At 36.7% G+C, this 23,537-nt stretch overlaps 2 protein-coding genes across 4 annotated transcripts; one reads left to right on the forward strand and one right to left on the reverse strand.

Moving 5' to 3' along the window:
- Positions 1 to 7,320: 7,320 nt before the first annotated feature.
- Positions 7,321 to 9,323, reverse strand: fgf20b (fibroblast growth factor 20b). Its single transcript, XM_056770026.1, has 3 exons — positions 8,725 to 9,323; positions 8,430 to 8,533; positions 7,321 to 8,174 (listed from the first exon to the last, which is right to left on the reverse strand). The coding sequence occupies exons 1-3, from the start codon at positions 8,999 to 9,001 to the stop codon at positions 7,929 to 7,931; spliced, it is 627 nt and encodes a 208-aa protein (XP_056626004.1). The 5' UTR covers positions 9,002 to 9,323; the 3' UTR covers positions 7,321 to 7,928.
- A 444-nt stretch (positions 9,324 to 9,767) lies between these two features.
- Positions 9,768 to 23,390, forward strand: micu3b (mitochondrial calcium uptake family, member 3b). Of its 3 annotated transcripts, XM_056770279.1 has the most exons (15): positions 9,768 to 10,254; positions 11,110 to 11,254; positions 12,335 to 12,366; positions 12,454 to 12,532; positions 14,520 to 14,567; positions 15,455 to 15,537; positions 15,617 to 15,691; positions 16,050 to 16,091; positions 17,162 to 17,257; positions 18,450 to 18,541; positions 19,066 to 19,237; positions 21,164 to 21,272; positions 21,361 to 21,518; positions 21,811 to 21,879; positions 22,380 to 23,390. In XM_056770279.1, the coding sequence occupies exons 1-14, from the start codon at positions 9,997 to 9,999 to the stop codon at positions 21,877 to 21,879; spliced, it is 1,458 nt and encodes a 485-aa protein (XP_056626257.1). In that variant the 5' UTR covers positions 9,768 to 9,996; the 3' UTR covers positions 22,380 to 23,390. The 3 variants fall into 3 exon arrangements, with proteins under 3 accessions (XP_056626257.1, XP_056626258.1, XP_056626259.1); XM_056770280.1 differs by lacking the exon at positions 17,162 to 17,257; XM_056770281.1 differs by lacking the exons at positions 16,050 to 16,091; positions 17,162 to 17,257.
- Positions 23,391 to 23,537: the final 147 nt, after the last annotated feature.

Raw genomic sequence — 23,537 nt, forward strand, 5'->3', positions numbered from 1 at the left:
TTCTGATCTGTGTCAGTCACTTTAATGTGTTATGAACTGATTACACACAACAGATGAAAAACTACAAAGTACACGCAAAAGTGCTCATCTGATAACCTGTCGGTGCACATTTGATTGGATTTTTTGGTGTTGGTCGTTCAGATGCAATTCACAGCCCTGAGGCTGCATGAACATCATACCACAAGGGTTAATCACATCAAATTTATTTCAATGTTGGTCTGTCAGAAAGAGCCTAAGATTTGGAATTGACTAGTCTCGTTCCCATTTATAGAAATAAAATTACATCAATCAGCTATCTTTTGTTGTATAAAAATGTCTTAACTCAACAAAATGAGAATGATGAATGTGATACAGCATAAAATTATGTGTAATGTTGCTGCTGCGGTTTTCTCCTTGTAACTCTTTTGAGCAAAATTCAACAAGTCGGTCTATTACTGTCGTGCAATTTTTTTTCACAAGCCATTTCTTGTAAAACAACCAAGCTGAATTTGACATGTTTGATGCACAATTGATTGAAACCTACCTCGAGAGCTGAAGGGACTCCCAGAGCCAGGGGATTTCCATCCTTCAGAAGATCTTTAAATTGTTTTGAAGGGAGTTTAGTGTTGTGTTGAAGTTTCTTATTGAAGTCTCTGTAACATCATATATAATTTACAACTCAATATGTCTTATCTGTGTTTTTGTTTTACTTTTAGATGTGTTTAAAGGGATTGTCCACTAAAAAAAGGAAGAAGATATTTTGAAGAATGTTGGTAACCAAACAACAATGGGCCCCATTTTCCTTTATTGTATGGACACAAAACCACTGAGACAAAAAATGTTTGTTGTGTGTACCAAAGAAGAAAGAGTCATGCATGTTTTCAACAAAATAAGTGATTATAGATGATTTTTTTGTGTGTGAACTCTCACTTTAAAGGGATAGTTCACCCAAAAAAGAAAATTCTGACATTATTTCATACCTGTATAAATTACTTTGTTCTGATGAACACAGAGAAAGATATTTCGAAGAATTTTAGCAATTTTCAGTTCTGGGGCATCATTTACTAGTAAGAAAAATTAATTGTAGTCAAAGGTGCTCCAGAACAGTTTTCCCCCCAAAAATTCTTCACGATATCTCATTATGTGATCAACATAATATTTTTTCTACTTTGGTAGTTGATGATGTCCCAGAAATGTAAATTGCTAACATTCCTCCAATATGTTGTGTTCAACAGAACAAAGAAATTTATACAGGTTTGAAACAATCTGAGGGTGAGTAAATGAACACAGAATTTGTATTTTTGGGTGAACTATCCCTTTAAGAAAGTTGGGAAATGTTGGAATATTACCAGACATTTTGAAATAAGGAAGAATCAGTTTTGTTGTAGCATTCCTGCTTTTGCATGCTTTATAAAAACACAATATTAAGGTTTGATTAATATGAATGTTAGAAAGCACATCTTCAAAATCTTCATTAAACAACCCAAATAAAGAAGCGTGTCCTGATTATCAGAACTATTAATAGAATGACTCATTATTAGACAGAAGGACAATGATCATGTCATCATGATGTTATCATTTAACATCTGACCCCGTATCTCGTCCGAACCTGATTATGATAACTCAAAGTGCTCTCAAACACCTCTGATGGCTTGTCAGAACCTGCAGTGCTCAGTCCTAAGATTAATACTCTGTCCTGAAGAGAGTGCTTCAATTGCATGTGTACACTTTGACAAGTGGCTATTCTTTTTGATAGTTACACTTTGAAGTCAACCCAACATGGACCGTCACATGCGATTTCACTTAATAGAAACATCATTTGTATTTTATTGGCTTCTCTGATTGTTGTGTGTATGTATGGTGATTTGATGTCATTATGTGTCATTGAGCTTTAACAATATCTCTCATCGAAACTACTTTAAGTTTAGTGTTTAAGGTATGAGGTTTCTCACTGAATAACTAAATTAAGCACAGGGCCCAAAGATGACTATTGATTTAGGCAACTGGAATCCTGTCAAGTGGCTGACAAGCGGAAATAATTTCTCCTCAAGGGACGTCAATAAGTTCTGATGGGGTTATTAAATGGAATCACAGAGATTTGCATTTAGACAACAAGCAATTTGTCATGTAAACTGAAAACTTGCACCAACCAACTGAAAAGTAAACTAAATCTGAATGATTAATTCAGTGTTTTAATGCTGAGCCAGGAAAGAGTAAATAGCCTATTTTGATTGTTTTCTGATTTACATGCAATCCATGAAAAGTTACCATTGGGGTTTAAGGCAAACGTTCACTTTCAAAAGTTTTAAATAGTGAAACGTGTTGTGCATGCTATAAAATACTTTAAAGAATTGTTGATCTTTTAAAAAAAATATAAGTACTGGTTAACTGAAAGTTTAGTGTTTAAAATTTTCCGGCAATTATAGTTGAGTTTGCGAATTACAACAAAATGCTCACTCGACCCCTCATCCCTCCCTTTTGAAGGACTAAGTCGATGTCGCCATGTTTCCGCTTCTTTGCCAAAGGAGATAACATATTTACAAAATCCGCTCTGTATACTAGTTTGTCCGTTTTGGGCTACTGTAGAAACAACATGGCAAATGTATATGTAAGGTCCCCTCTGAAGACATAGTTCTGTATATTCAATTGCATTTCTGTCAAGAGAACCTCCAAAAAATGACACACTGGACCAAGCAATGCAAATCTAATATGAACGTAACAATCTGATTAAAGATATGAATCTTCTTTGTTTAGCTTCTCGTGTGTTTCTCATGAGAGAACTTTTCCATATATGTTTAGATCTGCCAAAAAAACAAGGCCAACCAAATGTCAAAGATTTCAATACAAACTAAAACTCTGAACAAAAAAAAATTCCCAAGGTAACAGTGTCATGTTGTCTTTGTTTCATTGAAGTGTGAGTTGATTTTGTGACCATCTTTCTCAGTCACTCTTGAGTTTTTTTCTCTCTATTCATGATCAGTGACTGTGTATAAGATGTAAACTCCTTAGATTGAAAATAACTTGGCGTGGTACCACGATGCATGACAAATTCCTCTCACCTATCAGTTTTCTTTGGCCTACACAGTAGTCCACCGCTAAACCCTCCTTTCTTTTGCGATTCTCTTGTTTTGTTGTTTTACCTGGCGGTCCAGGTGTGAAGGGGTGAGGCCGAGGAAAAACATTCAATTCTGCAGTCTTGTCATGAAAGGATCCATTGATTGACCTCCACACGGAGGAGCACAATGACAAATGGCTTAGCAATTTTCCGCCTCACTAATGGCCAACAACGCACATTTCCACTTTCGCTCGCAAGCGTACAGTGTACAGTGCGCATTCCTTTCATGGGCTCTGTAAACTTTGCATTGCTGCCTTTACAAGTCTTTACAAATACATCCAAACGATGGGCTGATTTTATTCTTTTCTTGCAACTTTAACACAGAATGACAGAGGTACTTTATTTATTATTCTACCTCTCCAGGTTTTTCTTGTGAATTGAATTGATTCAATCTCACAGTCATTTTTGTTTTTGCGTTTATAAAACAAACACTTATGATTTTCCAATACACTCAGGGATGTTATTGCATGTTTCAGCCACTGATTGAATCACTCTGAGCGCTTTAAGAATGTTTTGGGTTGAAAGTATGGAAATTAACCAACTGACCTTCGTTTTGACCCTTGAGGTCAAAGAAGCTTTGTGGGAAAAGCCACAGTCAGACTCTATAATACTGAAAAATCGAAGACATGACACTATTTCAAATGCACTCAGCATTTTTCTTCTGCATTAACGTGGAAATAAATACAGGTTAAGTTCGGGTAAAATTATTACCTGATAATTTAATGATTCAATTACTTGTGACGCTCTCTTTTGATTATTTGTGACCATATATTTCATATTATTATAACAAACGTTTATTTTACCAGGAAAAGCACAGTGAGATTTAAAATCTCTTTAACTCTTTTACTTTCATAATAATACAGTAAAACTATCTCTGCAACAATTTGCTTTTAAATAACTGTACAGACCCATCCAAACATGGATCTGGGTATCCTGGTTCAACAGCGAGCAGTTTCTGTCCCCTGAGCAGACATGTCCTGTAGGGATAAGCTGTCACGCCGCCGGGAGCCTAATTGATGCCTCATGCTTTTGAGGAGCAATTATGGTGCCCAAATGTCAAGAGCTAATTTGTGGCTTTATAATGTGGACACATGGGCCAAGGAGAGGGCCAGATCTGAGCCCCTCTGGGAGAACTGGAGTAGTTTGCTCAGCAGATGTGAGATGGTCTCTGTAGAAGTCTGGGGGTGGGCAGGGGGAAACTTGCAGAAGACATGAAATACACGTGGACCAAGAAAGACACATTGACAAATTTCTGAGATCATTTTCATAATTTCCCCATTCTGACATTGATCGTTATGGTATCTTGGGCTAAGTGCTTGTTCAAATTAACAAGACTTCTCTCTCTGTTGGTTCAAAAAATTAGGCCTGTTGTGTATTAGTTTGCAAAGAGATGGTTAGACATTCCTATCATTCATTTAGATACTCAGGATTTGCTATTGTTCAATATATCATACAAGTAGAAGAAACCCCACTAGTTTAATTGCGTGAGCCTCCTGCTGTCTCCATAGAGATGCAAACAACAGATCAACATTTCAACTGCAGCTGACAGCTTTAAAGCCAAAGGGCAATATAAAAAACATCACTTCTTTATAATCTGCTTCTAGTGTGGTAACACATACAACAAAAAATAGAGAAGGCGACATGCCAATATGGTGAGGTGTGATAGGAGATCATTAACTGCTTCATTGACACCTATGTTGTTATTTTACTTTATTTTGAATTAATTCTTTTTTTCATCGAAGAAGAATTAATTTCCTTTACAAGTGATTTAAACTTTTGCTGTACCTTCTATAAAAACTTTAGATACCTATAAAATAATTTACATATATATGCAGTTTTAGTGGCAACATAAACAAACTTTATGTGGCAAACATTTAACTCCTGCCAGACCAAAGAATCAATAACTGTTGAGTAGTTTTAATGTAATTTAATTAAATGAATATACAATGCAATATTTATATAAATCAATATAAATCAATATTATTATAAATGAAATATGAAATAAATTGTTATGTTATAACCATACACACAAACTGGAAGTGAACACGTCTGTCCGTTGACATTGAAATAATGTAAAAACATGAAAAATGTAATGCAGCAAATTTCCTTACAGTGCATAATATTTTCATATTTATCATATCAATGATTATTTTCCTGTTTCTATAATATTAAAATTACATTAAATTATATTGTAAATCTTTTGGCAAGGTCTTAACCCTGCAGCGTTGTCCTTTATATAAAGCCTTTATTAAGAAAATGATGTCTTGTATGGACAAGACATAATTTTCTTAATAAAGGCTTTATATAAACAGTTGCTGAAAATATTGGCAGACGGCACCCTTATGCAAACCCAAATCTGCCCCGAGATTACAATTTAAATCTCCAGGTGACACTTCACCGCTTCCCCCATGTCTGTAAATATATGAATTATGCACTATTGTGATCCACACAGACTACAAAACCACCAAGGGTGTATTTCCACGAACCTGCACGAGCTCCCGCCCCATATTCACAGCTGACAAACACAGGGCCTTGAAGATCAGAGAGCCAGGACATGCTGACATGTGCTGAGGGAACACCTGCAGAGTCTGACTAGGCCGGCAGAGAGATCTCTAACTTTACACACCTGTCTGTGGAGCTGTGCCACACACACTCTCTCTCTCACACACCTATCTGATAGGGTTTCTTGAGAGCTCTTTAAGGCCACGTCAGAGAGGTGATGAATATAAGGGTTCATCCATTAAGTGCATAAAGCAGGGCTGAGAAAGGCTATGGATGAAGGATTTAAGTGTCACCTGTAAAGTGCATCTGCCCACCTGCTGGAGGGGCAGACAAAGGCATCTATTTCAATCCAGACAGACAGAAAAATATTGGTTCTTCAAGTGCCAGGGAGTGTTTTGTGACACAAACTCTCATCCATTAAAGTGGCGGCCTAATGGTTATAAAGACATTTGCGAGGAACAAACAAAATGAGTGAAATTCAGTTGATGGCTTAGTATATATTATTAGTTTTGAGTGCATTTATAGTTTTTATTATGTTTAAAGTTTTACTTTACATATAGGAGGCTCAAACCTTGAATGTTGTCAATTCTATAACAATTTATATGTTCTGTTGAAATGTATGTTTTGGAAATAAATTTGCTATTTAAATAAAAAAATATATATATTTCGTGCAAAATATTGTGATACTATCGTATCGTGAGTGCAGTGTTGTGTATTGAATCGTGAGCTTAGTGTATCATTACAAGATTAAGATAAGATTAAGAAGTGGTTTTCCAAGAGTGCTGTTATTCAACATAACAGCACTTTACTTGTCTGTGTTTGGCTGCCATTCACTGTGTTTCTAAGCAATGGTTGATACTGTTTTGGCTTATATATACAGCATACACTATATATTCACGCTCACCCTCCACCCTCATATAGCTGTTGTTGACAAGCTATATGCTTTTGAGATGGGGAAAATCCCACATTGTAACACTGGCAAAAAGTCAAAGGTAAAGTCCCCTTTTAACAGACCCTGGCTCACCATCACAGAGATACTGAGATCACAGACCATAACGTTCATGCATCCACATAAAATATCCTCTCATCAGTTTCGGCGACTGTATTGAGATGCGCCTCTTTAGTCATTGTTGTGGAAATCCAGCTCATTCAGCCATTCACAAAAATTTGGCTCAATCTCATATCGTCTTTCTCAGTGTCTTGCTTGGTTTGATTTGAAAATGCAGGTACTCTGAGATTTTCTTTCTCTTTGAAGAAAAAACACATAATCTGAAGAAAATAATGTTTAAACTGTGTTTAAATGGTATTCTGTATTTTTGGGGTCTTTGTTATTTTAATCGGTATTTATTAAGATCAACAGAGATTCTTCACAACTTTGGGGTATGACCCAAAAGAAAAGGTCAGTTTTTATTTCACTCATTGTGATGCTGTTACCTGAGAAGGTCTCGCTAAAGAACTGATGCTGATGAGCACAATCCTGAGTCACGGCTAAATGGCAGCTTCGAAAAAGTAGACGCTTTTGTTTTGTATTTAGATATGGTGCTCATCAAGACTTGAACAGAAATGTAATCTGAAGTGAAAACCTTTCGGACATTTGGATCACAAACAGGATTTAAAAAATATGTCAAACAAAACAAGCTTTTTTCTAATAATACTTGATTTAATGGCCTGTAAAATGTACTGTGCAGTATGCCATTTTTGAAAAGACGTGCTTGAAACAAACATGTATACATCACAGAGTGTTACGGCATTCTTCATACATTTGCAATGGTTAAATCACAATTTCGCTTGCCCTCCATAATATCATAGCAGTGATAATAAAGATATATAGAGAACAGCTTCGCCACTATTCCAAAGCACATTCTACTGTTTGGTCTAATACCTTAGATGTAAAAATATATATTTTCAAATAAATAAATACATACAATAAATATGTGTAGCAAGAACTGTATAAATAATATCTCGTGAGATGACATCTTCTGTTCCTCAGTGTCCCAGTTCTGTCATCTCGGAGCATCACAATGTTCCTTCAAGTCCTTTTTAACCCATATCAAATATTTCCAGATTGAAGCAGCACCATTTAAAAACCACCAGCTCCCCCTGTTCAGGTTTTCAGAGATATGTCTTGCTGCTTGTCAATTTCAACCACACATGTGATTAGCAACCAGGACAGCTTTTGGAGAGTCTTTCAAGACTGTATTCTTCACCATCAGTTCTGTACTGTGCATCCCAAAGCAGATCTCCACCACTTCTAACGGTCACTATAAAGCCTGTATGCTGTAGCAAGGGTAACTATTATCGTTCCTCCTCATGCAGGAATGACCCAACAGTCTCAGCTATGTCCAAGCACCTCTTTGTAAAGTTCTGGAACTTTATCAGGGTCCACCGGTCTTGGAAGAAAGTGTGTGAACTTTTGATGTCTCCTTGACTTAGTCCCATCCCGTGGCGTGCCATCCTTATTGAGAGCCACAAAATATCGTGATCCTCTTTCTCCATGCTTATAGAGATTAGAAGAATATGTGTTGTACCAGTTCTCCTCAAACTGCTCACGGAAGACACATTCAGCAGTGAGTGTCTCCTGAGAAAAAACAAATGTAACAGTGTCACAATTTTTGTGTATTTTAGTTATACGCAAACAACATCATTTAAAGTAACAGTGATGCATATCAGTAATGAATAATGCGTAACGCGTAAAATACAGTCAAATGACCAAACCAGTCATGCCATCTACTGGGCTTAAAGAGAAACAAAAGATGTGTAGATATTTAAATAAATTTATATTTGAAGAAATGTGTACTTAAAAAAAGACACTGGAGAATAATAATATACTTACAGAACCATAAAGCTCGCCTTTATCATTCATTCCAAGGTAGAGACCACTGTCCACACCACGGATGCTTACTAATCCAACTGCGAGGCTTATGAACTCCAAAATACCTGGAGAAGAATAAATCAATTGTTCTGGTTATTTCCCTTGAAGTCACATATTGTGAGAAAGTTAAAAACGTAGCACTAACCACCAACCCTTAAAAATATGATATGCAACGCAGTTACATTGAATCGACTTATATGTCAGAGCGAGCGCATATTGTAATCAACAATTTATAATAAATAAAGTGGGATATTACCAAAACGACTGTGGTCCCTTCTCGTGCCCTGTACCGTGCCATCCGGGAGTATTTCAAGGTGAAACCCAGTCCTGCAGTACAACTGTCTTCTGCGCAAAATCCCTTTCAAGTGCGTTAAATCTGCGGAGGCGCTCCGTGACAGTCTCTCCGCTGGCACTAAATGATCGTTCAGCAGCCCGAGTTTGTCTCCTAGAGGTGGTAAAAAAAACTGTGATCCGACCTGTCCGAAACCTTCCAGGCTCTGTAAAAACGTCCCGATCTCTCCCATAGCTGCCATTGCAACTCTGCAATTCTGTCGGGATCTGTCAGGTCAACTTTAGGTGTCCAGTTGTCCAAAGCTACAAGTCACGACGGATAATGTAGAAGCGCGTTCCATGTTGAGCGCACGTGAAATAACAGTTGACTCCTGCAGATCATATAAAATTATCCAATGGGAAAGAAGCTAAGAAAAATGACAAGTAAATGCAAAAAAAGTTCAAGGAGCCTTAAGAAGTAAGTCTTTTAATTTCTGCTGTCATGGCTTGTCCACATGGTGGCCAGTGTTGCTTTCTAAGGACATGATCATGAATTAATGTGGAGCAGGTATGAGGCAGCAGGTATGTGTTGTTGTGGGAAGTGCTTTGCGCAGTGAGTGGCTGCTGGGCTCGCGGGGCAGGTGCAGAGCTGTGGCTGGTGTGGGCGGGGCCATCGGTTTGCTCCAGCCTTGCGCTTTTGCTCGTGTGCAGTCAAAATGTGCATGTGCATTAATTTACGTGTGTGTGTCAGTAGTAATTATCGGCATGTGACCTGCAGGTTTACTGAAAACGTTTTTGTATATATGTCTTTATTATAAAAGCAAATAGCCGTAAACCATTAAAATGTTGCGTAATAAATATGTGACCTTCTTCCGATGGTGCACGAATAAGCATTGATCCGTCATTCTGATAAATGTGTTTTTATTGGCCAATGTCAGTGGTTGCTAAAACAAACAGCTGATGTTTTTTGTAGTACTAGTTACTGTAGTTACTATATAGTTACCATAGTAATTTTAAGAAGGGGTTGAGAGAAAGCGAGAACAAACAGAGCAGAAACACTTCACCCTAGTTTTATTCAGACCAATATTTTACCATTTTGAAGCCTGTAGGGCATGAAGTTCGCAAGGACGTTCAGGGAAACAAATTATAACTGGAAATAGAGCTGCTAATGTGTTCATGTAGAAGCATGCACGCGCGGCTGAGGTTGCATATTTCATCTCGCGATGCATGAACGCAGTCTGACCGCTGTGACAGAGTCATGATGGCCGCCGTACGTAGGGCTTTATTTCTCCGAAACAAGTTCACCGCTTCCCTCAATTCTTTAAACGTTTGCATCAACAACCGATTTTCATTCAAGGAAAGATCTCTTCTGAAGCGTTTCGGGACTGGACTGTGTATTACTCTCGGCGGATTCGCTGTTTACTACCAATACAATTCAACCTGGCGACGGGAAAACAAAGCTGGTCGACTGCGCGCACGGATTTCTCCGCTTCCAGCTGTTCTTGCAAAAGAGGAGGTATGCGTTTATATTTCGTTACGATGTTGCACAGCATCACACTTATAAAATTCTGGTTTTGTTGTCCTTCTGTTTACGATTTTCATTCGGTGGAGTTGATGCGCCAACACAGGCGCTCTCCACCAGTTTGGTGCTGAATTCAGTTCTTCTTCATCCTCAGTCATGTGATGTACAGTGTTACTCACGATGAAAGAAATATCAAAACAAAATATGTTCTAAAATTGTATACGTTGAGCATTTTGTTGAATGTAGAAGCGCAGGCTTAGGTTTTAGCTCAAGGGTTATTTTACTATGCATGCAAATTTAGTCAGTAGTGTTTTCCCTGAACATTCAGAAAAACAATGACATGGCTGTTCTAGCATCATGGTCTTGGTATTAATGTTTCAGGCAGGCCTTTTGAAAGCCACCGGATTGATGGATCATTAATCTAAACGATTGAATAAGTCTTGTTTGTGAATCTCCCTGGTCCCTGTTATTTTTTACTCTTATCTGCTTGGGTTGGACGTAACCTTGACTTGGGACGCAGGAATCTAGGGGTGAGGTAACTGGACACGGCGGCTTGGCAGCCGGGTTGACGCTTGATGAGGGTATTAACTAGCAGGACACACATTCCCAGGGTGTTTGCACAGTGCCCGGTGGGCCTGGCTACCTGCCACAGGAGTATAGCCTTTAATATTTCTTCTGGTGGATGTGCACAGGAAAGTGGCAAAAACACAATCTATTGGTTAATGTTTTCCAATATCTTCAGTCATGAGCAGCAATCATGGAATGTTTCTGTCACTATTGAGATTAATGGCATTCATTTCTTTTATATTTCTCACTATATGTCCTTTACGTGTGTATATTTGTGTATAGGTCACTGCATCCGCTGAAGATGAAGAAGTGCACATGTCCGCCCATAAACACAGATTCAGACTCTTCAGCTCACTGGAGTTTGATGGACAGCTCTACATGACCCCGCTTGATTTTATTGAGTCCATCTCCATGAGTGAACCAAAGAGTAAGAAACACAAATTAAGTTTAATTATCAAAACTTAGAATTTAAATGTAAAATACTGTTTAAGGTTAAATATCATGAATACTAACAAATACAAGGTTTGATAGTGGTTTTGCCTCTATGAAGTATTACACCCCTTTAATCTTAAAAGCAAACAAACCTGTAGACATAAAATCACCTTATGTAGTCGCAAAACACCTGCATGTAGATAGTCATCGCTATCTACCAGCATCACACGTATGCCCCATTTCTGTAACAAAAATCTGAAACTATCAAGACAGACAACTTCTAGACATGCGTATCAGGTACAATGGATGGAAGATATTAAGTTTAAATCACACATATCACACGCAAGATTGATCCAGATGGTAAAATTGATAAGTATTTTTTACAACACAGCTATACTTGTATAGGAGTTGAATTTCAACCAGCAGTGGGCTGCTATCTGAAACTTGGACTTCCTGGAATATGCAGACAGAAATAAAATGTGAACTCTAATACGGGGGCCAAACATTGCATCACCATCTTGTCTTTATTGGTATTCGCATGTCAGAATGAAATATTTATGGTTTTACGCCCTGGCTGTAAAACACACTTTAAGTGCATTGTATAAACAGACGATTTGTTTTGACCGATAGTTGTTTTGATTTTCTTTATCAAGACATTAGGTTTGCAGTTTAATTTGTTCTATTACTTGCCACTTTACATTTGCCTTTATTCTATTTCATTGCAATTGCATTTCAATTTAATCACGTTTTTATTTAAAAATATGAACATGTGAAATTATATAATATGAAATTTGACATTCACCTGTATTTTTTGCAGATAAAGCGAGTGTAACCATGTTATTTTTAGATATAGCCAAACTGCTGAGAAAAGCAAAAACAGATGGAATATATAAATAAAGTCTTTCCTTCCCCTTAGAAGTAATTTTTTCAAACTACAGGACTAATTCTTCTGTGGTGACAATTTCGAATATAGTTAGTTTTTGAAGATTTTCGTTTTTAATGAACATTTAATTTTCATGACGTTATACAGTACATGACCTATGGTCTTAACCATGTTTGTTTTTGTTTTCTATAGAAAAGAGATTTTGGAGATCTCTTACAAAACAGGTATGGTGAAATATTCAAATGGCTATATTCATTACTGTATATATATTTCAAAATGAATCATACTGAATATGCGTTCTATGTTAAAAGGATCTAGACAAGATACTGGCTGACACTCCACCTGTTTGGAAAGGATCTTCAAGTTTTTTCAGAAACCTCCGGGAAAAAGGTGAGACCTCATAATATCATGTGTGTGATATGTATTGCGTAAAGCAGCATTATTTACTTTTGTCATTCGATCACTGTTTACTCGTTGTTAGGGAAATCCCTTTTTGTACAGTTGGATTATGAGAGTACCTGCTTTTAAAGTGCCAAACGTCTAGATATCATTCTGTATATGTGAATGCATATATGTAGATGTGCGACATGGATCCGTGATCAGTTTATATTTTGCAGATTCTTAGGCCACCCACATACACAGTGTTATGAAACTGTGAAACTCAAGCTCATTCGCAGGCTGTAAATGCTCTCTCTTATCTCTCAATCAGTCTGGTATTACTGTGACTTTGCTCTGGAATTGCACAGATAGGAAAGTGACAAAAAAACCAACCAGTACATAACATGTGGTATGTCGATGTGAATAGAAAACAATCACCTGCTCAACAGAAGGGTGCGCCGTGCACACACATTCACAAACTAATCCAGAAATTATCCAGCTCTATATTGCCCTGAGGTCTGACTTTGTAGACACGCTTTCAGAAAATGTGTTTTCATATTATACGCGATGTATTTATAACAACCCAGAATTTAAAATCCAATTTTTGCCTATTGCAAGAATTCATAAACAGCATCATTTTTTATTTACTTAGGCCATTTAGACATATTGTCTAATAAAAAAGGATAAGCTTCAAAGTGATAGTGTTACCTTAAACACTTTGAAACAATCACCTCTCAAGATGCGGGGGGTTTCCAAGATGCTAACAGTACTTTCCTTGTAGTGTTCTTAAAACATTAAAACACTGATATCTCTGCTTAGTGCAACTTTTCTCTAGAGCCAGTGCCTGGATTTGGTCTTTTAATCCGGCTGTTAAATGTTAAAGCTGCACTTAGGTTAAAAAAAGAAGAGAGGCTTGATCTGCGAACAAAGGCTTACTTCAGAAAATAAAAAGAGCTGTTTGAACTTTGCGATGTTGAGACTTGTCCCGGTTGCAGCCCCATATCACTCTGGACAGTATGAATTCTAAGAATGGCGTTGGATTACATCTCCATCATTGACACTCTATATGAATTGTTTCTGTGGAATTCTTTGTGTTCTGACAACTGTTTGGGCTCATGGGCTGGGCTTCTTTCTGCAAGACTGAAGGTGTGTGGATGTAATGAAACCTGTCTGAGATCCTGAAAGACTAAATGCACAGGTCTTAAAGGTTTGAATTGTGATAGACGTTCAATGTGGAGAGCTTGCTGTGCATTGTGCCTGTGAATGTTTGAAATACATACAGTGTGGGTCCAAATGTCTGATTCTTCTGTTTTGTATTTTTCTTATTAAATACAGTTTTTTGTTGTTACTTTAATTATCAGTGTAAGATAGAAATGGGATAATGTATCGTCTACGGATATATTTTGTTTTACACATGCACACCTTTCTTTATCCCCCCTCAAGCATTCCAAAGTCATTTTCCCACAGCACTCAAAGTAGCCCTCCTGAACTATCTGTGCCCAAGTCACTATCATCTCTTTCAAACAAAAGCTTGGGAATGCTTTCAGTGGCAGGAACAATTCTCCCTAAGTCTCTCCTAGACAGCGACCTGACAGTTGTTCCTCTTTTCTTCTCCTCTCACACAACAAAGGACAAGTCGACCTCAAAAGGCAAAACAAACCCACATCAGGCATCTGCAATCAGTTACAGATCACTTGAGAATGTTTTACACCTAGGAAAATAAACAGAGGGAAACTCAGGAGCCCAGTGGCCTGCTTTAATTCTGTTTGGGTTTGTGTCCAGCCAGCGCGCTTTAACTTTAAACGGCTTTGTTTGCGCAAAGAGAACACCAAACAAGAGCAAAGAAAGGGGATGCTCCTAGATTTTATCAATGTAAAAGAAGAAAGGCTGCCTGGTTTAAAATGACATGTGATAGTAAAATGTATTTTGAACTCAAGTTCTAGGATGTTGGAGCTTTGATTGAGCTCTTTAAAGGAAATGTTCATGTGCTGTTTTTCAGGCATCATCGCTTACACCGAGTATCTGTTTCTGCTTTGCATTTTGACAAGTGAGTATGTGAGTTTTTTTTAGGGCTGTCAAACGATTAATTGCTAAAACGTTTGTGTTTGCATAATAAATGTCTGTGTTATATCTTATTTTGTATTTATAAAAACACACACATACATGCATATACACCCGTGTGGGGGGGGGGGGGATTATGAGACCATCCCAAATGTTCAATTTTTCAAAATTTTCAATGACCATTTCTATATGTATTGTGTTCTTTCCAGTCCAATATCTGTTGAATTTCCAGAAACTCAAACCTCGGGAGTGACTTCAAGTCATTCAGCAGCAATGTTAAAGATTGACAGTATGTCAAATCACATGAAAACTGTAATAAAAATCAAGAGAATGAATGCATCACCGAAAAAAATTCTGAATGTTTGCTAAATACATATTACTATTGTATTGTTTGAATGTGAATATGAACGTATCTGAGGTTTGAAGTTTTGATTGCAGTATTTGAAGTCTGAAAAAATTCAGAGCATCATTTCTGTTATTTTAGCCTGTTTCTCCAGTTTTCATTTTCTGAAAATAGAAACAATATTTTTATTTAAAGTTTGGTAAAATATATTGTTTATAGTTCACAGAATGAAACAATAATATTAATTTAATAATATTAATTCTCAAAAAAAAATCCGCGGCTGCATGTACAAAAAATATAAAATATAATAAACATCTATATCATCTAAATGTGTATACATGTAGGTGTATGTGTTTATAAATACAAAAATTAATATGCCCAGTGCACCGACATATATTATGTAAAAACAAACTTTTATTATGTATGCGATTAATCGTGATTAATCATTTTACAGCCCTATATTTTTTATTCTTTTTAAACAAATGAAAATCACACAAATACGTGTCTTATATGTGTTTTTCGTCTCACAGAGCCACATGCAGGTTTCAAAATAGCTTTCAACATGTTTGATGCAGATGGCAATAAAATGGTGGATAAGAGGGAATTTATGGTGGTATGTTTTTGATGTTGTTTATCAATAATATGTGCATGCCATTACACGTTAAGACAACTTTTTTTGCTTTGTTGTTTAGCTTGAGGAAATATTTCGAAAGAAAAACGAAAAGAAAAAAGAGCGAGGAGGAGATCCTGAAAATTCATCTCAACTGGTAAGAGAAATATAGAACTTCATGGTTGTAAGCGTAAAATGACAACTACTTGGAACTATTTGACTACTTATTTATTATCATAGATAAAATTTGAAATACAATATGACAACTGATGTGCTACTTTTTATTTAAACATAATTTAAAAACATTTGATTGATGCCCATGTTAAGATCTCCATCACATTGTGGTTGGATGAATATTTTTCTGTAGGGTACAAAAATGAAATCTGTTACATCGCTCATGCTAAGAAAGAGCTAAATGCACTGTAGTCCTTATGTGAAACATGACAGATTCTAAATGATTTGATTAAATGTTCTTTCCTGTATTTGACACGCCATCATTATCTTCTCGGTGTGAGAGTGTGGAACTGTACGGATATCAAGGTTCCGTCAGCAGTAACGTATGTATCTGCATATTAAAGAACCCTTATGCATGAGTTTGAGATCTTTCATTAGGATATAGTACACATTAATCTTGAACAGTCATCAGCAACTGTGGATGCCTGGCGTAACTGCTAATGTTTAGTGCTCTAAAAACCCAAAGTCACATTCAGTGAGTTCGGCTTCTCCTCGATGAACAGAGAGCTACATTACACAATGAGATGTTTGGATAGGGTGAAAGGGAGTGACCCTCACGCATGGCTCACCTCCAGAGAAGAAGGACAATGCAGCTCTAATGGAGCTCAGTCAAACGCAGTCTAAAACGCAGTTCTATTGTTATTGTATCGTTTGAGTAAAACAGATGATTTATGTAGCTTGTCTACTGTCAGGAACATCTCGCTTAGAAACGGTCTTGCAGACTCATGTTAAAAGCCCCTCACCTAAAGAATGACAGTTCACCCGGACCCTCATGTTTGATTTTTACAGTTGCTTGAAAAGTGGTATTTGGCTTCGAGTTACATCTTGTGATGGTTCGACCATGAAGAGCTTTGTGTCATTCTGAGTTAGTGTTGAGGAATGAACCAGTCTCAGCATTAAACAACAGAGAAAGAAGAGCTTCTTTAACTCTGTGCTGTCAGTCACGTTCGGTGTAAACCACAAACCGGTGTTGATTTAATAAATGATAAAGACACAGTTATTAAAATGCACTAAGTCAGCATACATCATAAATCTTTTATATCGCAGTGAGGTGGCAGAATAATGTAGAAATGATACTTGACTTTTCTACCTTGGCTTCCTTTTTGATAGTTTTTTCTTGTTCTCTGGATTTGAGCAAAAGTTATATGTTCTGTAAATTCAAGAGAAAACCACACAAAAAAACATTCTGGTCTTCACACAACTGAACCTGCATAACATAGGACAACAATATGCCCCATGGTAAATTGAGTGTTTTAAATATGCGTGTTTGGTACATTGACATGGTACTGCATTACTTCAAATGCTTTTCGCATGTACGATGCTTCTAATGTGTCTCTGTGTAAGTTTGACATTTTTGGTATATGTTAAAGACTTCTTGAACTCTGATACGCAGGTGCTTAAAAAAGACCGGCCTCAGTCTGAACCCAGACATTTCTGGGATGTTCTGAGGCAGGGTGCAAGAATAGTTCTCTTTTCAGATCTGACAGAGGTACAAATATCCTCTATGTTTATTTGTTTTCTCATTCCCGTAATTCTTTCGCCCACCCCCTTCCCCTTCCCGTATGTGACGTTCAGCTCATTGTTGTATGACTTTCTTTTTGGAAATTCCATATTTCATTCATTATTGTTTCACAACATTTCACGTGTTCCAGTGAGATGTAAATATGAGATTTGAAGTTTTTAGACTAAATAGGGCCTTACGAAAAGGATAGTTTTTCTCATTTTTATTCAAGAAGATTTTTTCTTTTGGATGAAATTGATCACGTTTGGATTTATGTGCCACACTTTAATGTTTGGTTGTACATGAAACTCTCATGTGTAGTTATACAGTAACATTAAAGTTATAGTTCACCCAAAAATTCTATTGTCATTTATTCACCCTCTTGTTATTTCAAACATGTGTGGCTTTCTTTTCTTCCGCAGAACACAAAAAAGATATTTTGAAGAATGTTGTTAACCAGTCTATTCACTTTCATTGGTTTTCTGTTTATACAATAGAAGTATATGGGTGCCAGTGCTGTTAGGATACCAACTTTCTTCAAAATATCTTCTTTTGTGTTCTGCGGAAAAAGAAAGTCATACATTAATTTGTATACATTGAAATGATAAGACGGTGAGTAAATGATGACCGAATTTTCCTTTTTGGTAAATTAGTCTTTAGGCCCCTGTGTGAAAAGATACCAAATCGGATACATTATGCGTCTTGTCTTTGTAAAGATATGTTGCTGAAAAGGAACATGAATAAGGTACAGTGAGAGCATGTTCTAAATAAAAAAAGACATAAATCCTGAAATGGAAGGCACTGATATGCAGATTTATGCACGAGCAATCCGCTGTCTGCTTGGCATGAGATGATGTGAACGCTGCTCCATGATGGGTTATGCTCTATCAAACATATTAACATGTAAGGACAAACTAACTTCAAACAATTTAGGAGAGCTAAAGCCCACCAAGTTGAAAGATACTACATTTGGAATTGTACAATGTATGATTGTATTAATTATCTTTTTTTATTATCAACATTTGCTTTAAATCAAACATGTATTGTTCAATTATTTGTGTGTGTGTGTTTTGTTTGTTGTGTTTTTGTTTTTGCACATTCAACCCGCAGACTGTTTTTAAGAAGTGATGATCCTGTGCTTTCACAGCTGAATAATGTTAGTCATTATTTGCTTCCACAGCACCAACCAGAAAATGCCACCGAAACAACTCTGCTAGTGCATTTCTTTGGAAGAAAGGGCAAACGAGAACTTAACTTTGATGAATTCTACAGGTGAAATACACATTAGATGTGAGCAGGCCCACAGGGAATCAAGCTAAACATGTATCATTCTCGAAATTCAACATTTTTTATCTATTGCAATAATTTAATATTTTTTTGGTTTGTTTGCTTTTCGATTTGAGACACCTATGTACCAGGATCCCATTGAAATCGAGATCGGTGAATCTCAAGGAGTTTATCCAATAGAGAAATTTGAATAACAGCATTCTACTCTCAACTTTAAAATATTCTACATCATGTAAATCCATTCTCAAAAGTCTGCATATTCCCCCTTAAAATCAGATTCCCTCTGGGCTTGGATACAAACTATTCTGAACACTGTGGTCTTGGCTGCCTTTTCCTTTTTTAATGTGATTAATAATGCATGGCCCTTTAAAAGATGCCCAGAGGTATTAAAGTAAGGATGTGTCTTATCAAAGCACATTGGGATGGTTCAGTCACTCAGACTAGTGCCCCACTGAGAAGGTGATGGTATCTCCTCTTAACACTGTGTCTGTGTCACGCTCTGTCGGCAGATTCATGGACAACCTGCAGACAGAGGTCCTTGAGATTGAGTTCCTTAGCTATTCCAAGGGAATGACCACAATTAGCGAAGAGGACTTTGCACGTATCCTGCTACGTTACACTGTGGTGGAGAACATTACCGGCTACCTTGAGAATGTGCGTCACAGCATACCAGACGAGAAGGTACTTTTACTCCGGACGTGGTTTTGGACACACGCAAAATTATCATCACTCGGGAAAATACAATATTTGGTTTGTGCCTCTCAGAAAATAGCAGCACAGGTGCCATATTTAGATTTAGTGTTAATGCCAGTTTGCATGTGGTTTGTTGACACAAAAAACGTTTGGGATGCTGGGCATCTGAAACCATTTTAAAACACATTTTGCTTATTCTTTTAACATTTTTATTTAGGCAGTTTCTATAACTTTATTTTAATTGTTAAAAACTTAAAAAACACCAAAATATAACCTACACTTGACTATTAGAATAAGTTTTAATCTAAACTCTTAATATGATTTTTTTTAAACATTCATTGACATGTAAACTGGCCATTGTTCACAAAAGCATGAAATTTAAAGGTCCAGTGTGTAAGTTTTGGGAGGATCTATTGACATAAATGCAATATAATATACATAACTACTATGTCTTCAGAGACCTTACGTAATGAAGCGACATCCTTTTATTACCTTAGAATGAGTGATTTCTATCAACAAACACCACGGGTCCCGTTACATGGAATTCGCCATGTTGTTTCTACTGTCGCCTTTAACGGACAAACTGCTCTACAGAACTTATTTCATGAATACATTGTCACCTAAGGCAAAGAAGCAGAAACGTGGCAACATCTCATTTCTGTGTCAGCCACCATAGTGCTTCGAAAGGGAGGTGGTGAGCGGTGGAGTGAACCGTTGGTTGCACTTTGCAATCTCACCACTAGATATCATACACTGGACCTTTAAATATATTATAAATGTAAATTGGAATGAGTTTAATATTTTATAATATATATATATATATATATATATATATATATATATATATATTGCATAAACCCATGTAAATAATCCTTCCAACATCCCACTCCTTTTTTACACTCTCATTTATTTTTCATAACCAGTCTGAATTAATTTATTCAAATCAGTGCAACAATCAAACACCACCAAAACACACTTGTTGTTAAAAGTGGAGTGAGGAGAATATGTATTTGTGCTTCAGGTTGTTTTCCTCTTTGCACATTGACCCTCACATTATGAGGTTAGAGTCTTTTCAGTTGCCTGAGGAGGCTGTTGGTGGATGGCCATTGATATATAAGTGGTTCTTTTTCTTAAGTTAAGATATTGCAGTGAAGCTTAACTTGTAAAAGCAGCAAAGCGTCACATATTACTCATTAGTTCATTTGTAAAACGGTTGTTGTTGGTTGCGAGAGACTTGGGTCTAGTGCCTGGAAATGGATGAGTGAAAATCAAAAGAACTGCTGTTTGGGTAATCTGACAGCGGTGAGATATTTTGGATACATCCCCTTTGTTTTTATTTATGCAAGTATCGGGTTAATCTTCTTTAGAAGATCGACAAGCCACCTGACCTCTCCTTAAACAAAACAATCCAAAGGTGTTGACAGCTTGAATTGTATAGTTTGGGCACAGAAGCTGGAGGGATGGGGACTCTGATTGTTTGACTTGGCCAGACTTAAAGGAACAGTTCACCTAAAAATAAAAATTCTCCTTCATTTTCTCAACATCAAGTTGATCCAAATCTCTAAAAAGTTCTTCGTTCTTATTGGAACAGATATTTGGAAGAATGCTTGTAACCAAACAGTTCTTGGCCACCATTGACTACCATAGTAGGACAAATGTAATTGTTTTGTTGAAAATTGAAGAATGTAGTAAAGCAAGCATTTGTGGTGCACGTTTGACTACATTTACATTTAATCATTCAGCAGACAGTGGTCTACCATTGTTATTTTCCCTATTATGATAGTCAATGGTGGCCAAGAACTAACTTTCAACTTTTTTGAAGCTTACTATCTGTCTTGTAATATTGTTCTAATGCCTCAAGCTTTCTCCTAAAAAGATCTTTTTGATCAGATTTTTTGGGGTCTTCTCTTACAGGGTATCAGTTTTGAAGAGTTTAGGTCCTTCTTTCAGTTCCTTAACAACTTAGAGGATTTTACCATTGCCATGCAGATGTACAACTATGCAAATCGCCCAATTGGACAAGGTAAACAATTTAAAATAATCCAATTGCTCCGATCCGACATAGAGGATTTAGGGGATGAACTGTCTGTAATTTGCACTTCTGTACACAGATGAGTTTGGCCGTGCAGTTTATGTGGCCACCGGACTGAAGCTCTCACGTCATCTTGTCAACACTGTGTTTAAGATCTTTGACGTGGACCACGATGACCATCTCAGCTACAAGGAGTTCATTGGGATTATGAAAGACCGGCTGCACCGTGGCTCCTTGGTAAATTTGGTTTCAATGGTTCTTCTATGATCATTTTTAAGAGTTAAACTTTAGATTAGTTGCTATTATTGTACTGCTGTTATTTTTGTTTAATCATGATTTGTATAAATTAAAAACTATCATTGTTTTTAATGTTCTTTACTGTAGTTAAGTGTTTCAACTTAAGTCATATTTTATAGTCAGAGTCTAATAATTGAAATTTTGCTACCACCTAGTGGTCACCATCATTCACTCTGCTAGTAGTGTACTGGCTGTACACAACCTGTTTTTTACATTGCAATTCTGACCTCAGGGATACAAAGGTGAAGAGACGTTCACATCCTTTAAAGCCTGTATGAAGAAGGAACTCATGGGCAAATAGGTATGTTCACAGTTGAATAAGAGAAGAAATGTATCAGTTGTTTGAAGGTTTTCAGTGGTTTTGCTTCATCTTATTGCTCTGGGGAGTTCTGAATTAATGATACCGAACCTGTGCACTAGCACTGCTCAGCATTCAGGCAAAGTTCTCTCTCTGGCATCAGATTACTCTGTAAAATTAATGTGTGCTATCAAGAGATACAAGATACTAGTCTAACACAGTGTATAAAGACTTAACATAGTAATCGAATACAGTGCCCAACCCACAAGAAAAAGAAATGACATCATAAAAACACCTAGAAAAAGGGATCAATTGAACTTCCTGTGGGTTACTAGTTCCACTTCAGTATGAAGAAAACAAGCATCATGAGGTGTTTCTATCGGTTTAATATCAATTTGAATTAATAATACATTTAGAATATACATGTCATGCTGAATATTTCCCATGAGGTTTGTGTTTTTCACTGTGTGCAGTGATGTCTTGTTCTTCTGTGTTTTTTGTAGGAGAAGTCGTCCGTGTTTCTCTCTCACTTTTTCATCACAGTAAAGAAATCTCAAGCTGGATTAAAGCTCTCAGTGACCTAATGCTATTATCTACCAGACCTGTGTCCAATTAGATTAACACATGCTACCTCTATGACCTGTAGTTACTCTTATCAATTGTCAGGAATTTTTAAACTCCTTAAAAGCCATGAACTAAAGGGTATACCACTTCTACGAAACCGCCATTCGAGTTTTATGAATTAAAAAAGTTATTTATGAAAGGTTTTACAAATGGGTCCTGCATACATCTTTGGATAAATGATGCCGTTTTTATCGCCATTAAATTGTACTTTAAAAAGAACTTTTTTTTACTTTAAACTGTTTATTTTATAATGCTTCTTGAAAATAGAATGTGGTTCGTTCTGATATAGTAAGTTATATTTATTCTATATATTTATCTATAAATGATGTACAGAAAACGTTCTGTTTGGGTTTAATGAAGAAAGTCTGTATCTTTCCCTACTTTGCTGCTGCACACATTTGTTTCTCTAGGAATTATAAACCAGATAATCTTTCCTTACAATGAGCACATTGCTAACATAGTTTCTCTCAACATGTCCATCGCCCACCAACCAGATCAGCTTACACAGGGTCTGATGGCGATGAATGCACAATAATTGATTCCTCTGTAATCTCACAATGTGCTACACGTACACATCTCTTTCTGTGAGCCTCTTACAACGGCACTGCTTGAAGGAACATCTTGCAAAGCCTAAATAACAAGCACACATAGCGCTCAGTGCAGCAGAACACTAACTATCTGAAAGGAATGATATATCACGTTTGCCTTATACAGAATGTTGACCATATTTTAGATTTATTCTTATTATATTCTATATTATTATTGAAAGAAGTTAGGCTAAACATATTACAGTGTGTACTCTCAGATCACCATTGTCTGCATAAAAAGTCTTTTGCATAGTGTTAACATGATGAATTATTTAAGTTCACAATAAAAAAAATTGCAGTGGGTATTCTTTGTGTTATCTTTTTTTATCTGTGTCTAGCTCGTGCCCCTAAAACACCTTTTATAAAGTATGAAGTGAATATTGGGTTACATTTGACACATGATTGTTCATTTCACTGTGTAGGCCTATTTATACAAGGCTTACAAGGAAT

This window comes from Triplophysa dalaica, chromosome 16 (assembly GCF_015846415.1).
Source record: "Triplophysa dalaica isolate WHDGS20190420 chromosome 16, ASM1584641v1, whole genome shotgun sequence".
In the NCBI taxonomy this organism is placed as follows: Eukaryota; Metazoa; Chordata; class Actinopteri; order Cypriniformes; family Nemacheilidae; genus Triplophysa; species Triplophysa dalaica.